The sequence below is a fragment of the Spinacia oleracea genome, chromosome 4 (genome assembly GCF_020520425.1).
Source record: "Spinacia oleracea cultivar Varoflay chromosome 4, BTI_SOV_V1, whole genome shotgun sequence".
Classification (NCBI taxonomy): domain Eukaryota; kingdom Viridiplantae; phylum Streptophyta; class Magnoliopsida; order Caryophyllales; family Amaranthaceae; genus Spinacia; species Spinacia oleracea.
This window is the reverse complement of record NC_079490.1, coordinates 136,960,019-136,974,036: the sequence shown is the minus strand read 5'-3', so window position 1 is coordinate 136,974,036 and position 14,018 is coordinate 136,960,019. Positions and strand designations below refer to the sequence as shown.

Sequence of the window (14,018 nt, the reverse complement as noted above, 5' to 3'; positions counted from 1 at the left end):
GTTCTTTCAATTATATACTAGTGTTCTTAAGGTGCACCGTGCTCTCTATGTGCACCATGGTCCATCTTCTAAATTGCGAACATCAAACCTCATGGATTAAAGTTTCATTTCCTACAATCTCAACTAGCTACAATATTTATTATATTTTCCAAGATAATTGTAAAATACAGTCTTTTAATAATGGGCACATTTTTACAAAAAGTAAAACCCGGAGCAAAGCCCGGGCCACACACTATGTTTTTATTACTTGGTGAAACGAAATTGATTGAAATTGAACCTTGTGTGTGTATGAACGAAAGTTTGTTCTTCATTTCGCTCGGCGCAAACTCAGTCGATAGAGCTTAGGGCAAACCCACTCGTCCAGTTGTTCCTTCATTTCTACTCTCTTTCTCTTTTCTTTCATAAAAATGGTGGACGCCATGGATATGCTGAGAACGTACCTCTCAGGTGTTCGTATTCCTGGGCCAACCAATCGCATCTTCAAACATGAATGCTGTGTTTCATTCGATACTCCAGTGAGTTTAATTTTTCCTCGTTTTTGGTGATTTTCCCTCTCCTTTTCGTCATTATTCAATCGATTTTAGTCATTGATCTTCTTATGACCTAGTGATTGATTATGTTGTTTGTTTGTGCGTTGAATTCAGTCGAAAGGTGTTTAAAAGTGACGGAATTGCAGTAGCAAAAGATTCCGTGTTAAGTCTAGGTTTTTGTGCTTGTAATGATGAATGATTGAAACCTTGAATTCGTAATTGTGTGCTGAATATCTTGCGTTTAGTTTTCGATTCTATTTTGAGATGCTTGTTAATATATACTTCGTATATTGAAGTTAAGTGGAAAGAATTTTTAAAATCGCGGAATCACAGTAGTAAAAGGGTCTTTACTATTTCGTTATTGGTTTCAGCTATTGACGATGATGTTGCATTTCTATTTTAACTATGGTTGCAAATTATGAAGACATTATTATTGTTGGATATAGATTAAAAAAAAGAAGTAACCCTGAATGTTTCCCAGAAATCTGAAGGCGGATTGTACGTGGATATGTCTTCTTTCCTTGCTTTTGGGAAAGATTTTGTGCTTTGGAACTACGAGAAGACCAGACATCCAGTGTATCTGCATATCAAGCAGACAAAGAAGGTGGTCGCAGAAGACAGGCCTTCAAAGAAGCCTACTATTTTGGCCATTGGTACGTTGTTGATAACCCGAAATCTGCTTTACGAGTTATTGTGGAGATTAAAATTAGCTATCCCACCTCTGTAAAATTGTAAAATTCAACACATTTATAAATCCTGAACATATTATTCCTAAACAATTTATGATTACATAAGAAAATATGGGGTTTAGCGATATCTGGATGATACTTTTGCACCTTGACTCTATTGTCTGAAGAGTTCTTTGGTTGATGATTTGGTTCCATATGCTACTTCTTATTCTAATAATCAAGGTGCAATGAGGTGATACGTTCACGAAGTACTCGCCAACAAGTTCAGTTATTGTCTTCCTGAACCACTTGTTTAAGTCTTTTCTAGTTGGTTCAATTCTGATTACAAATATAAAGCTCGTTCAAACTCAAAAAATCAATGACATTTTGAAAACTGAACAAGTGTCTATAAATTGTATGAAACTAAAGCTTTTAGAAAATACACATCATTTCGCCAAATGTACATACGCATGAAACGTTGGCCTTAGCGTTAGTCTATGTAAAGACTGATAAAAACTTGAATCAAAAATTCAAATATTCGTTTTTAAATAGGTGACGCAAGGCTAGTTTACGTAATCAAGTTCGATTTAATCTCACTCAAGCTCTAGCTCAAATTTGAAAGGAAAACAGTTTGTGAATAAAGCTCGAACAAGTCAAGTTCAAACAACATTTTTAAAAGCTCCCTTGATGAAGGAAAAATATTCCCTCCCCTTTTGTAAAGGAGCTCGTGCAAACTTAACACTTACACTTCTTATCAAACTTAGTTCGAATACTCTTCTCGGCTTGATTCGACTCGACTCGACTCGGCTCGACTGTCACACACCAATACTAGTGATTAGTTGTAGTCCCTGTTGATGTGCTTTTGTGTGGAAATCTCTTGTAATGACGGTGAGAGAAATCTTATATCCTTGATGTGATGATTGTAGGTGTAGAGGGAGGTTTTGGTAGCAGTGAACCTGATTATGAAGAATCATACAACATTGTTATATTGCCAGACTATGCTAGTCTTCCATTTCCTTCGGTGGACTTACCAGAAAAGGTTTTTTCTGTTACTTTTTTTTTTACCTCTATATAACAGGTTCTCCATTCCAGCTTCGTTGGGTAACAGATGGGAACTCTTGGTACCATGTGTCAGTTGAAGATCTGGTTTACAGGGCAATGTAGTTGTGTGATGTGGGAGTTCTATGTACGCGAGATGTTAGAATAGTTAGATGTTTAACTGCTTTTTTACATTACATATCGATAAGTAGTCCCTCTGTACCTCTAAGATTGCACCAATATCCTTTTGGTTTTGTCCCCTTGAGTTTGCCCCATCCCATAAATGGTGATGAGGGACCACCACTAACTCCACCCAACCAAAACATAAGAAGTAACTGTACTTTTACGGGGCAATCTTAGAGGGAAGGAGGGAGCAGAGTGTGTCAGCATACTCAATTGGGAGAGTCTATTTTGCGTAGGGACAAGCTGGATGTTTCAAATTATTCAGACTTGTATGGTCTTTGCATGACATGTGTGTATATTTTAGGTAAGGTTAGCTGTTGATGCTATTATATTGGCCGAGGGTGCTGAGAAAAAGGAGCAAGTTGCAGCCTGGGTAGCTGAGAAGCACGTCAGTGCATATGCCATGTGTTTGCCACAGATTGAGAGTAGCACTGTCATTCCTCCATCTGGGTGGAAATGTGCAAAGTGTGATAAAACAGAAAATCTCTGGTTAAATCTAACAGATGGGATGATCCTCTGTGGTAGGAAAAATTGGGATGGAACTGGTGGCAACAACCATGCTGTCGAGCATTACAATGAGACAAAATACCCACTTGCTGTGAAGCTTGGCACAATAACTGCTGATCTAGAAGCTGCAGGTAGTGTTCCTGTTAGTTATTAAGTGTCTCATACAACAGCATGATATTTTTATTTTATTTATTTGCTGCACATATGTTTCAAAATTGTCATCTACTTCTGTCCTTTCATCCTTTGTCTGTCCTTTCTTCATGTGAATAGTATCATCTTCCAGAATAAAGAATTAAGGATGCCATATTTATGATTCATTGCTTTTTCTGATTGCCATTTCTTTTTTCATTTGATTGCATAGTGTATGATGGTTGGTGTGCACTACAACTTATATCTGTCAGGGAATGTTTCTCAAGTGCAAACTTGAGTTAGAAGCTGAAAGTCTTATTCATAGTGATGCTGATAATACTACACTTACATTTAAGAACATTGAAGTTGTATTTCCTGAACCATGAGCAACTCCATAATGAATCCCAACTTTAGAATTGGATACCAATTATTTTGGATCAGCATTGGATACCATTTTACTTCGTCTTCATTGTTATGTGACTCCATTTGAAAAAAAATCCGTTTCATAATTCTTAATTTTCTGCTGTGTATTTGTATATGCCGTAAACCTGTTTCTTTAGAGAACTTGTAAAGTGAGGTAAATTGGTTGGTTGCTGATTAAATTTGACGCAAGGCCTAGAAATGAAGGAATTTACTTGACTCGTAGTTTGTAAGATGCCATTTTGACTCTTGCTCACTTTCAACTCTTTTAACCCCCTCAGTTCCAAGCTATTTTTTAATTTCATCTCGCGTGTGTTTCAAGCATGGTATTTGGAGCTTTCTTATTCCAAGAAGAGAAGAATTTGGTGCAGTGTTGGGACTAGAAACATGTTAGCATGAACCTTGGAATTTTGATACAGAGCAAGTAGAATCTTGGAAGTTGTGGACTGATATCCTAAAGGAGCAATTCAGTTTAAAAAAAAATTATGCCTTTGTAGAAGCTGAGCTAAAGGAATTCGGAGTTTCAGACTGCCTCTTTTTTTTTTTTTGATTTCAAATACTGAAGCTTTTGGCACTGCTGAGGTAGTGTATGATAACATGTGATCTCTCATGTGGGCAAATTTTTCTATCACAAATCTGTTTAAACTGATATTCGCACCATGGTATATGTGTATGCATATGCATGCAATCGTACTCTAGATCTCCTATCTGCTACCTAAGTGTTTTGGGGATCTTTACTCATTCCCCACAAGTGACAAACTATAGTATAGCTTATTGACGATTGCCACTTTTGTTTCGTTTGATGACCAACAGTCCAACATCAATATGGCAACTTCATATGTTAATACATTTTGTTCTCATGTCAGATGTTTTCTCTTATGCGGAGGATGAAAGTGTCATTGACCCACTTCTTCCAAAGCACTTGGCACACTTTGGGATTGATTTTTCTTCATTGCAAAAGGTTAGTAGCTTGAATTATACTTATTGATCTTTTAGTTATTGTTTTTTTCCTAATTGACTGAAGTTTTAGATTACTTGTGGAAAGGGAAAATAAGGATTCTGATACCTAGCTACAGAGGGGACTGATCAAGCCATCGTCTGCACACTCATTTCATTTTTTGGAAGTTGGTTAGAGTAATATTGGGTCAGTTGCATCGGCTGGGATACAGTATACAATCATTCTCTATGCTGGGATACATTATACAATCATTCTCATTATCTATTTGTGGCCTTTACATGACTAGTGCCCACCCTCTGCAATCTTATTTTATTTCAAGTTACTCATTTTGCACGCTAAAAAGCAAGAAAATATGTTGTGTCTTGGCTGTAGCATTTATTAGTTTGTCTGATGGGCCTAAGCCGAGCAACCATGATACTGGGTGTTCCTTAATTTTAGGAGTTAGTAGCTTTTGTCTGCTGTAATCTCTTTCATAGTTTCATAATAACCTCTTACAATCCTTATTGAGCAGATTGAGCCATGGGGCGTATAATAAAGTTACTATCCTTTTCTTTTATTATGTGAGAAGGGGGGGGGGGGAGGGGCATCCTGTCCGATATGTTTCCTCTTCTCATATTTGTTTACTTCCTAATATCTGATGTTGTTATTACTTAAAATTTTGTTAGACTGAAATGACTACTGCGGAGAGGGAGCTTGACCAGAATACGAACTTTGATTGGAACCGGCTTCAAGAAAGTGCTGATGCACTTCAGCCAATATTTGGCCCAGGTTATACCGGACTTGTAAATCTTGGCAATAGGTGATTTTTCTTTGCATGAAATGGTTTCATTGGGTTTTTGGTTACTTTCCTCCCTTAAATCATTTTTTGTGTTTCTTCACAGCTGTTATCTGGCAGCAACCATGCAAGTAGCATTTACCACACAAGCTTTTATTTCTAGGTTGGTTTCTGTGTTTTTTTCTCGATTTAGTTGTGTTATTCAAGGATTACTTTATGAAGAGTGTTCTTATTGATTCAAGGTTTATTGTGTTATTATCCAATCAGATATTATGCAAATCAAAGCTTGAAAAGTTCTTTTGATGCTGCTCCTGCTGATCCTACAGTGGACCTGAATATGCAGTTGTAAGTGAACAGATCCTTAGTGAGCGTATATGTCTGCGTGCTAGTGTGACCATATTCATTAATGAACTCAAAATTATGGCAGAGAGCTTAAGTTTTATATAGTCGACTTACTTTTGGAGGAGGTAAAGCTTAGTGATTATCACAATATCATGTTAGTTTTAGTTCCTATTAAGGGCTGCAATCTTCTTTCTCTGCTTGATCATCTTTTGTATGCAGTCAGGAAGATTGTGCTACCACTGACCCTCTATTTCTGCTTTACAAAAATGTTTGATTGATTGTTTTTTTTTTGTTATTTCATGCGTTTGAGAGAAGACGTGAGTTACTTTTGAAACCTATTAAAGTTTCGTTCCATTTTTAAAAGCATTAACTGTAAAACTTGCCTAGCTTTATTACATATGGTGATTTTATTCCCTGATTATTTCACTTGCGAGTTGTGATTGACATCTGTTGTGTGGCAGGACAAAACTAGGTCATGGATTGCTATCTGGGAGATATTCAATTCCATCATCAGAGGTGTGTTTCTGGAATTGTATCTGCAAACATTAATCTTTTGTGTAAAATTCAGTCACATATTATTAGTTCCGTCTTATCCAAAACCCTTTGGACATATGTCGAGTTTAGTTCTTATTTTTCTTTTAAATACTATTAGTGGTATTGATATCTTTACTGTGAGTTATATGCATATTACTTAATAATTTGTCTCTTGTTCCTTTCTTCTTCATAACAAGATGACAGGAGATCTACATTCTCTGATGGTTATCGTTTAAATTTAGAATTAGGATGATTTCTCTACCTTGATGTTCAGTATATTAATTGCTGAGAGTATTCCAATGGAGTTGTAACTATGAGTTGCAAACTGGTACCCAGTCTCATACTAGCGAATTAGGTAACTATCAGGGGTTAATGGTGATAGCTATTCCCTCTGTCTATAATCAATTATTACTCTTTAGAGCTAGGAAAATTCTAGGCAAGGAAGATTTCAGGTCCTCTGTGAAGCAGCTGTGGGATTATTAATTCTCTGCCTACCACCCTAAACTTAGTGCCTTAGAGGGCACTTTCTACTTCTCAGAGCATGAGGAATCAATTTAAGGGGAAAACGAGGATATTTTAGATTTTAGCTGAAAGAAAAAACGCCATCAAGTTTTATCAATTAGACAGAGAGGGAACAGGTGTATGTTTCTTTCTACTGTAGCTGTCTTCCCCTTATGAGGCATAGTCCTTCACCTGGCGGGAGATGATCTTCTACACTCATCGTTAGGTAACCTCCGGCCTGGTATCGGCTTGATTTTGCTGAATTACCCTATGTAATAATTGTCTTCTTCCTATCTTCTGTCCATCACCTCATCCAAGCGGGGATAGGTATTGATAGTCTAAGCAAAACCTATTTGTTTGCAAGGGAATGTGATTATTTTCAGAAGTCTCAAAATAGTATGTATCATTATTATTGTCAGACGAAAGGAGTATCTTATTACGGTGTGATCTTTATAAAAGAAAAATATTCTTTCTCCCGTACTTTGGTTAAGGGGGCGAATAAATAGAATCCAAGTTCAATATTGGGTGGGTCTGCAACATTTGGCAGTTCATCCGAGCACTGTTTTACCCAAAGGAGGACTGTATGAAACAAGCTGCTTGGTGCCAGAGGGTTTCATGGACTTTTTAAGGCACCCAAATGTTAAATGGCCCATGAAATTTATTGGTTGTTCGGCATATTTTTTTTTTTTAAAACTTCTCCGTCTTGATTTTGGTTTCAAGGAAATACAAAGTCGCAGGATGGTATGGATTCATGTAGTGTAGGTTTGATTGCTGCATTTTAATATTGCTACTCATTTGAGAACTTTTGTGCTTTCCTCCCCCCCTCACTCCTCCTCCAAGAGAACAAATGAATGATACTGTCCCGGTTTGTATTTGAACCTTCAGAAACAGGAAGGTATTCCTCCCCGGATGTTCAAGACAGTTATTGCTGCCAGTCATCCAGAGTTTTCTACCATGAGACAGCAGGTTTGTTCATATTCTTTTAGCTGTGCTTAAAGCAATTGCTTCATGAATGACAATTTTTGTTGATGGATGCTGGTTCTCTTAAAGTTTCTTGAGGGTCCTTCTGTGTTCTGCAGGATGTCATACAGGCAATACAGCTACATAGAATTGCAACTTATAAATAATATACTTCCTCAGTTCCGTAATTATCGCACCATTTGATTTTTTACACTATTCACACTACGATTTTGGCCATTTTTTGTGATTCATACGTAAGAAAATTGTAGTCATGCGGGGTCATGTTAGATTTTGTATCGAAATATATTTTCGAAGTATCATTTTTCTATAATTTTACTTACACACGATTTGAGATATTAAGAGTCAAAATAATGTCTTCGAGGAGTAAAAGTCAACCATGGTGCGATATCTATGGAACGGAGGAAGTGTAAAGTGTGTGTGTGTGTGCGTTTGTGTGTTTGTGTGTCAAACTTAGTAATATGGTATTTCTGCTGAAAACTTATGTACTTTATAGCTGCGTGTTCTACCTAGGGCTTCCAAGAATGAGCTTACCCGGAATGATACATTATTTGTAAAATATTTGATAATGTTAATGACTTGAATGTTTGACACGGCTAGGATGCATTAGAGTTTTTCCTACATCTTCTAGAACAAGTCGAGCGGGTTAATGCTGGGAATACAAAACTGGATCCCTCGAGAAATTTCAAGTTCGGCATTGAAGATAGAATTCAGTGCCCTTCTGGAAAGGTTACCTATAATAGGCGATATGACTACATTCTTTCTCTCAACATCCCATTGCATGCGGCTACGAATAAAGGTAAGCATTGTGGTTGTTTTCATGCACTTATTGGAGGACTTTGATTAAGTCTTTTTAATCTATGGTGAAGTTTTGTTTTTCTTCTTGACTTGTCGTGTTGTTTTTCAAATTCTAGATCAATTAGAAGCTTTCCAGAAATTGAAATCTCAAGCAGAATCCGAAGGAAAAGACTTGTGAGTTAATGTATAGTTTGTCATGTATTTTTTGCTCTTCGGAAAATATTTTACTCAGGTTATGGAATATAACAGGGCTGCAGCTGAAGTAGTTCGTCCAAGGGTGCCATTAGAAGCTTGCCTAGCTAGCTACTCATCTCCTGAGGAGGTGATGGATTTCTTCAGCACTGCGTTGAAGGCTAAGACAACAGCAACGAAGTAAGTTTATGATGTGCTGGATGTATTTGTTGTGGTACTCGATATCTATCTGATAAGGCAGACGATTGGCTTTGCCATTTGAGCGTATTATTCAACTTCCTATGACGTGAATTTATCTTTAGTAGCAGGGTTATCCGGAGGTTTATAGTTCACAGTTCAGCATCATTTCCTCGAGTATTTACCACTTCTTCATTGGTTCGTCCTACAAATATGTGCACAGGTGCTTTTGGCATTGAGAACAGAATTAAGTTTTGATTTTAAAACAAAATTGATAGTGGATAAAGAGAAAATAAAGAAAGCAGGGAAAGTTGGGATTAAGTAAAAGACAGTGGGCAATGAGTGAAACTGTAAGAGAAAGGAAAGATAAGAAAAAGTGGGTTGACCTAGAATACCATAAAAGGAAAGTGTAAATTGTTTTGGGATAAATAAGGAAAACTTGCAATTATTTGTGGGACAGAGGAAGTATTTTGTAAGGTTCTGTTGGATCTTTCTTGTTTATGTTCTATGTGACTCATGCGGCCAAGTGTGGTGATATGTGCTTGGCTGGTTTTATGTTTATCATGCAATTCTTTGTTTACAGAGGTATGTTAATGAATGTGTTGGTTAATGCTTATATACAGTTTTATCATCCTTGGTTCACATTTGACACCTAGGGGTAAATGACTTGTTTGTTCAAAATTTATTCATAATTGGACCTGAATATTATCCTGTTATGAGATGTCTATTATACTCTTGAGGTCAATCTTTGGCCCTATCTTAATCATCCAATGGCTTAGCAAAATGAGAATTTACACATGCTAGGATTTGGTTCTTTTTTGGCTGTTGGGGCCTGGGGGTGGGGAGAAGGGAGGGTAGTTATTAGATCATGAAACGTGAGGTGTTTTGTACTTTTGTGTCCCGATGGTTAAGGAGTCCTGCTGGTTGTTTGTTATGCATCATTCTTTCTTCCAAAATTTATGCCGCTGGAATTGGTATGAATAACATATGTATGTCATGTACTGTAGCATGTAATAATACATTAATACTTTGTTTTCTTAATTTCCCTGCAGAACTACTGGTCTTACATCCTTTCCTGATTATTTGGTCTTGCACATGAGGAAATTTGTTATGGAGGATGGATGGGTGCCCAAAAAGCTTGGTATATATTCTCGTGTACTTGCGAATTACCTGGCAAAATTTTCAGCAGTAATTGATTTTTGTCACTAACAAATTCTCTTCTTGTTCTGCATTCAAGATGTCTACATAGATGTACCTGATATTATTGATATCAGTCACATGCGGAGCAAGGGTCTTCTACCCGGAGAAGAGCTTTTACCTGAAAGTGGTGGGGGTATTTTTGTCATTCTTCTGCATATTTGCATTCTTTTTGGTGAATAGGGATGACTAATGATTATGTGATATACTCTACTTATACTTATTGTTTGATATTGATCTGCAGCAGGTGATGTTGAGGCAGAATCTGCCAGACTCGTTGCCGATGAGCAAATAGTTTCTCAGCTTCTGTCTATGGGGTTTGGCCAATTACCTTGTGAGAAGGCTGCCATTTATACTTCTAATGCTGGAGTTGAAGAGGCAATGAATTGGCTGCTTTCACACATGGATGATCCTGGTAAATGTTATATGCTTGACCTGTTTTATTGAAGTATATCAACTATTTATGCTGCAATTTCTTTGCTGGGTAACAATTATTTCTGGCTGTAATTCCTTTACCCTCTTATCAGATATCAATGATCCTATATCACACACATCTCAAAATGCTGTTGCTTCTGTTGACCAATCACATGTTGATACTTTAGTTTCATTTGGTTTTCAAGAAGATGTTGCTAGAAAGGCTCTAATGGCTACGGTATGTCGATGTCACTTAGGGTTTGTGCATCCGTGTTCTTTTATTTAGAAACTTGTGACCTTTAACTTGCTTTACTTTAAAAATTGTCCAGGGCGGAGATATTGAGAAAGCAACTGACTGGATTTTTAACAGTCCTGATGCTATTTCTACATCACACATGGATACTTCGAGCAGTGGCGCTACATCTGCTGATAATGAGCTACCAGATGGATCTGGAAGTAAGTTCTTTTTCCATCCTCGGTAAAAGTTTTTCTAAAGCAACCAGATAAAAGTTAGTTTAAATTTCTCCTCTTCTCGGGTTTGTCATTTTTACCAGCCTTACTAGAGTATATTCCATTTGTTCTCTTATGCATGCCGTTTACAAAGTGGGCACATTGATTAAGGAAGTGTAAGAGATAAAATTTTATTAACTCAATCTCTCTGTCTTGTCTACCTCGTCGAGGTGGTCAAAGAACAAACTTTTTAAAAAATTTGGTCAAATTTTTTGATGTCAATTTAGAGAACAATTTAAAAGGTAACAGAGTGATTAAAGAATGTGAAGTCATCTCCTATTTGAGAGGTCACATAATATTCCTGGTACTTAATTGATATATCCATTTGATGTTTTATTTTACAAACCTTGATGCCTTAAATGTATCTATTCAATTATAAGAGAGCAGAGAGCTGATTTTATTTATAATGCAGGATATCGGCTTCTTGGATTTGTGAGTCACATGGGAACTTCAACCCATTGTGGCCATTACGTCGCTCACATCTATAAAGAGGGAAAATGGGTACTATACAATGACGAGAAAGTTGGAGCTTCTGTCAACCCTCCAAAGGACATGGGATACTTGTACTTTTTTGAGAGACTGACTGATTGTTGATGTATCCAATTCATATCCAACATATCACATCTCTTCAGAGTACGTGTCAACATTTTAGGAAAACTATAATTCTATTTTACATAGTCAGCAAAAAAGTTATTTGATTGAATTTTTTTGCTAAGATCTCTGTTTAAGAGTATAGTTGAATAACTGCTACCTTAGAATTTAGTGGGCATTCATAGTGGAATTATATTCAGGAATTGTAGTGAATTTTTGAGTTTTATAGGAAACACTGCAATTTAGAGGTACTGATCAATTGCATGACATGATGCACAACTACAGGCTTAAAGTTGACTCAGGGCTGACTTTGCTCAGATTGAATTGCTTTCTTTAAGGATTAGGACTATTTCAAATGTATCTCAAGTTTGAGTCAGTATGTACGGTTGCAAGTTTTTTTTTTTTTTTTTTGAACTTTTTTTTATAGCACACAAACAGCAAAATCACACAATCAGACCTTTCCTTGCCCTACTAGCAATGACATAGGCTGGGTTCACCACCGACCTACACACTTTAATACAAACCACATAGTCTAAAGAGAAACAAGTGTAAAGATGCCAGACATGATGAATCTGAATATCCGCAAGCGTCGGGCTTATGGGAGCCTCTATAGCCTTCTGGCAATCTTTATCTGGAAATCTTCGCTGCCTCTTTCAAGCCTTCTCAAATCGCCAAACATTCTGCTTGGAGAGGGCGGCTGACACACACCCTCATTGAGCCTCGAATGTGGCTCTCCGTGGGTTTCTCTCCTTGCCATCCCACCGCCGCTCCCCATTCCTTCTTGCTTCTGGACTTCATCCCCTTCCACGCTGCATCCACAATGATAGTGATATGTTCTAAAGAGACTGGTTTTCCAAATACCACACCAGAACTCGTGATTCGCCTTGAATAAGGCTAGCTGCCCTGTTCCATTTCCCCTTTCCTTCCTCAACTAGCGCCAAAATCCTTTCGGGGCAAGGAGCGCTTCTAAACACGACTACATTCCTATGAAGCTAGAGAGCCCACAGGGTAGAAATGAATTCCACCACTCTCATTCATCCTTTTTGTCCTCCTTGAAAAAGAAAGACAATAAGGTGTTTAACCAATCTCCAATGTTTGAGGAGCTTGCAGCTAAGGGATCAATCCCTATCCTACTTGCCCTCCATACATGGTTACTGATCGTGCAATCCCGTAGCAAATGACAAACCGTTTCCTTCTCCAAACCACACAGTGGGTAGATATCATCCACCTGGTTGATTCTCTTCTTAACATTCCCCCTGGTGGCCAAAGCTTTGTTGATTACCTTCCAACATAAAAGCTTCCATTTAGGCGCAATTTTCCTCTTCCATAACGCTGCCCAGAAGGGGCATGTATCGCGAAACTCTTGATGCCGTGCAAGGTACCAATAAGCAGATTTAATGAATAGTTCCCCATTTTTCGACTTCCCCCAGTAGAACCCATCAATCAAACCTTCTCTTGGTAACCTTGACGCAAAAATTGCCTCTACCTACTCTGATGTGAACTCATTCCAAATCAACCCACACTTTCACGATGTGTAGTTATTAGTAAGATTTGCTACCCAATTTGATGGAGCTGATTGGTGGGCGCCCGGGCTTCCTTTAGATAATCCCCATTGTTGTCCATACTTCGACTGTTTTCCCATTACCAATGGTTCAACGGAAACCTCCTTTCAGCTTAGCGATGCTTCTAACCATACTCCTTGCTGCCCAAGAGGCATTTTTCAAACTTGCTCCTGAGTATCCTATTGAGACCAGGTCCGAATTGTACTTCTCCCTGAAAATCCTACTTGCTAGTAGTGCATGATTCGAGTGCAATCTCCACGCCTGTCGACCAAGCATCACAATATTGAGTGCTTCAAATCTCCTGATCCCTAATCCAACCTCTTTTGTGTTGTTGTAGGATCTCTTTCCTTCTCTAATAAATGGGGCGACGGTCCATGGAAGAACTCCACCAAGATCGCATGATTGTGGACGTGATTTTTCCAGAAATCCCCTTTGGGATTAGGTATAATGACATAACATTTGCATATAGAGTAGTGAGAATACCCTTGATGAGTATTATTTTACCTGCCTGGTTAAGATGCAGAAACTTCCACAACGAGAGCTTTGAGAGAAGTTTATCGTGGATGCTATTTAGGTTCTTGGTGGTCCTTCCATCAATATCCATCGGGCTACCCAGATACACCACTATAGTCGAATCACTGCGAACACCCAGTAGTGAACTAAGTTGTTCAGATTCGGATGAGGGGGTGTTGGGGCTAAATATGACTGTAGACTTATCAAAGTTGATCATTTCTCCAGATATGTCAGAGAAAGAATCAATGCAATGCCTTAGAACTTTATAGGAGGCCACCCTAGTCTTGAAACAAAAGAGAGTGTCATCCGCGAAAAACAGATGAGAGATTGGGGGGGCTCTCCTTGCTACTATTAGACCAATCAGTTTCCTTTTGTATTGCAATAGAGAGTCTCTTTGAGAAGACTTCCATGCAGATAATGAAAAGGTACGGGGATATAGGGTCTCCTTATCGCAGACCTACTTTTGGGCAGAAGGACTGAGATGGCTCTCCATTTACTAGG

At 38.0% G+C, this 14,018-nt stretch overlaps 1 protein-coding gene across 4 annotated transcripts; it reads left to right on the top strand.

The window, feature by feature from the left end:
- Positions 1 to 232: 232 nt before the first annotated feature.
- On the top strand, positions 233 to 11,759 carry LOC110800031 (ubiquitin carboxyl-terminal hydrolase 14). 4 transcript variants are annotated; one of them, XM_022005320.2, is made up of 19 exons: positions 233 to 515; positions 1,012 to 1,183; positions 2,125 to 2,237; positions 2,724 to 3,057; positions 4,342 to 4,436; positions 5,099 to 5,232; positions 5,315 to 5,371; positions 5,476 to 5,553; positions 6,012 to 6,066; positions 7,471 to 7,551; positions 8,164 to 8,362; positions 8,478 to 8,535; positions 8,611 to 8,733; positions 9,783 to 9,871; positions 9,968 to 10,057; positions 10,175 to 10,342; positions 10,455 to 10,579; positions 10,671 to 10,797; positions 11,264 to 11,759. In XM_022005320.2, exons 1-19 carry the CDS (start codon positions 408 to 410, stop codon positions 11,443 to 11,445), a joined length of 2,388 nt encoding a protein of 795 aa, XP_021861012.1. In that variant the 5' UTR covers positions 233 to 407; the 3' UTR covers positions 11,446 to 11,759. The 4 variants fall into 4 exon arrangements, with proteins under 4 accessions (XP_021861012.1, XP_021861011.1, XP_056682424.1 ...); XM_022005319.2 differs by having other exon boundaries at positions 10,172 to 10,342; XM_056826446.1 differs by having other exon boundaries at positions 9,968 to 10,063.
- Positions 11,760 to 14,018: the final 2,259 nt, after the last annotated feature.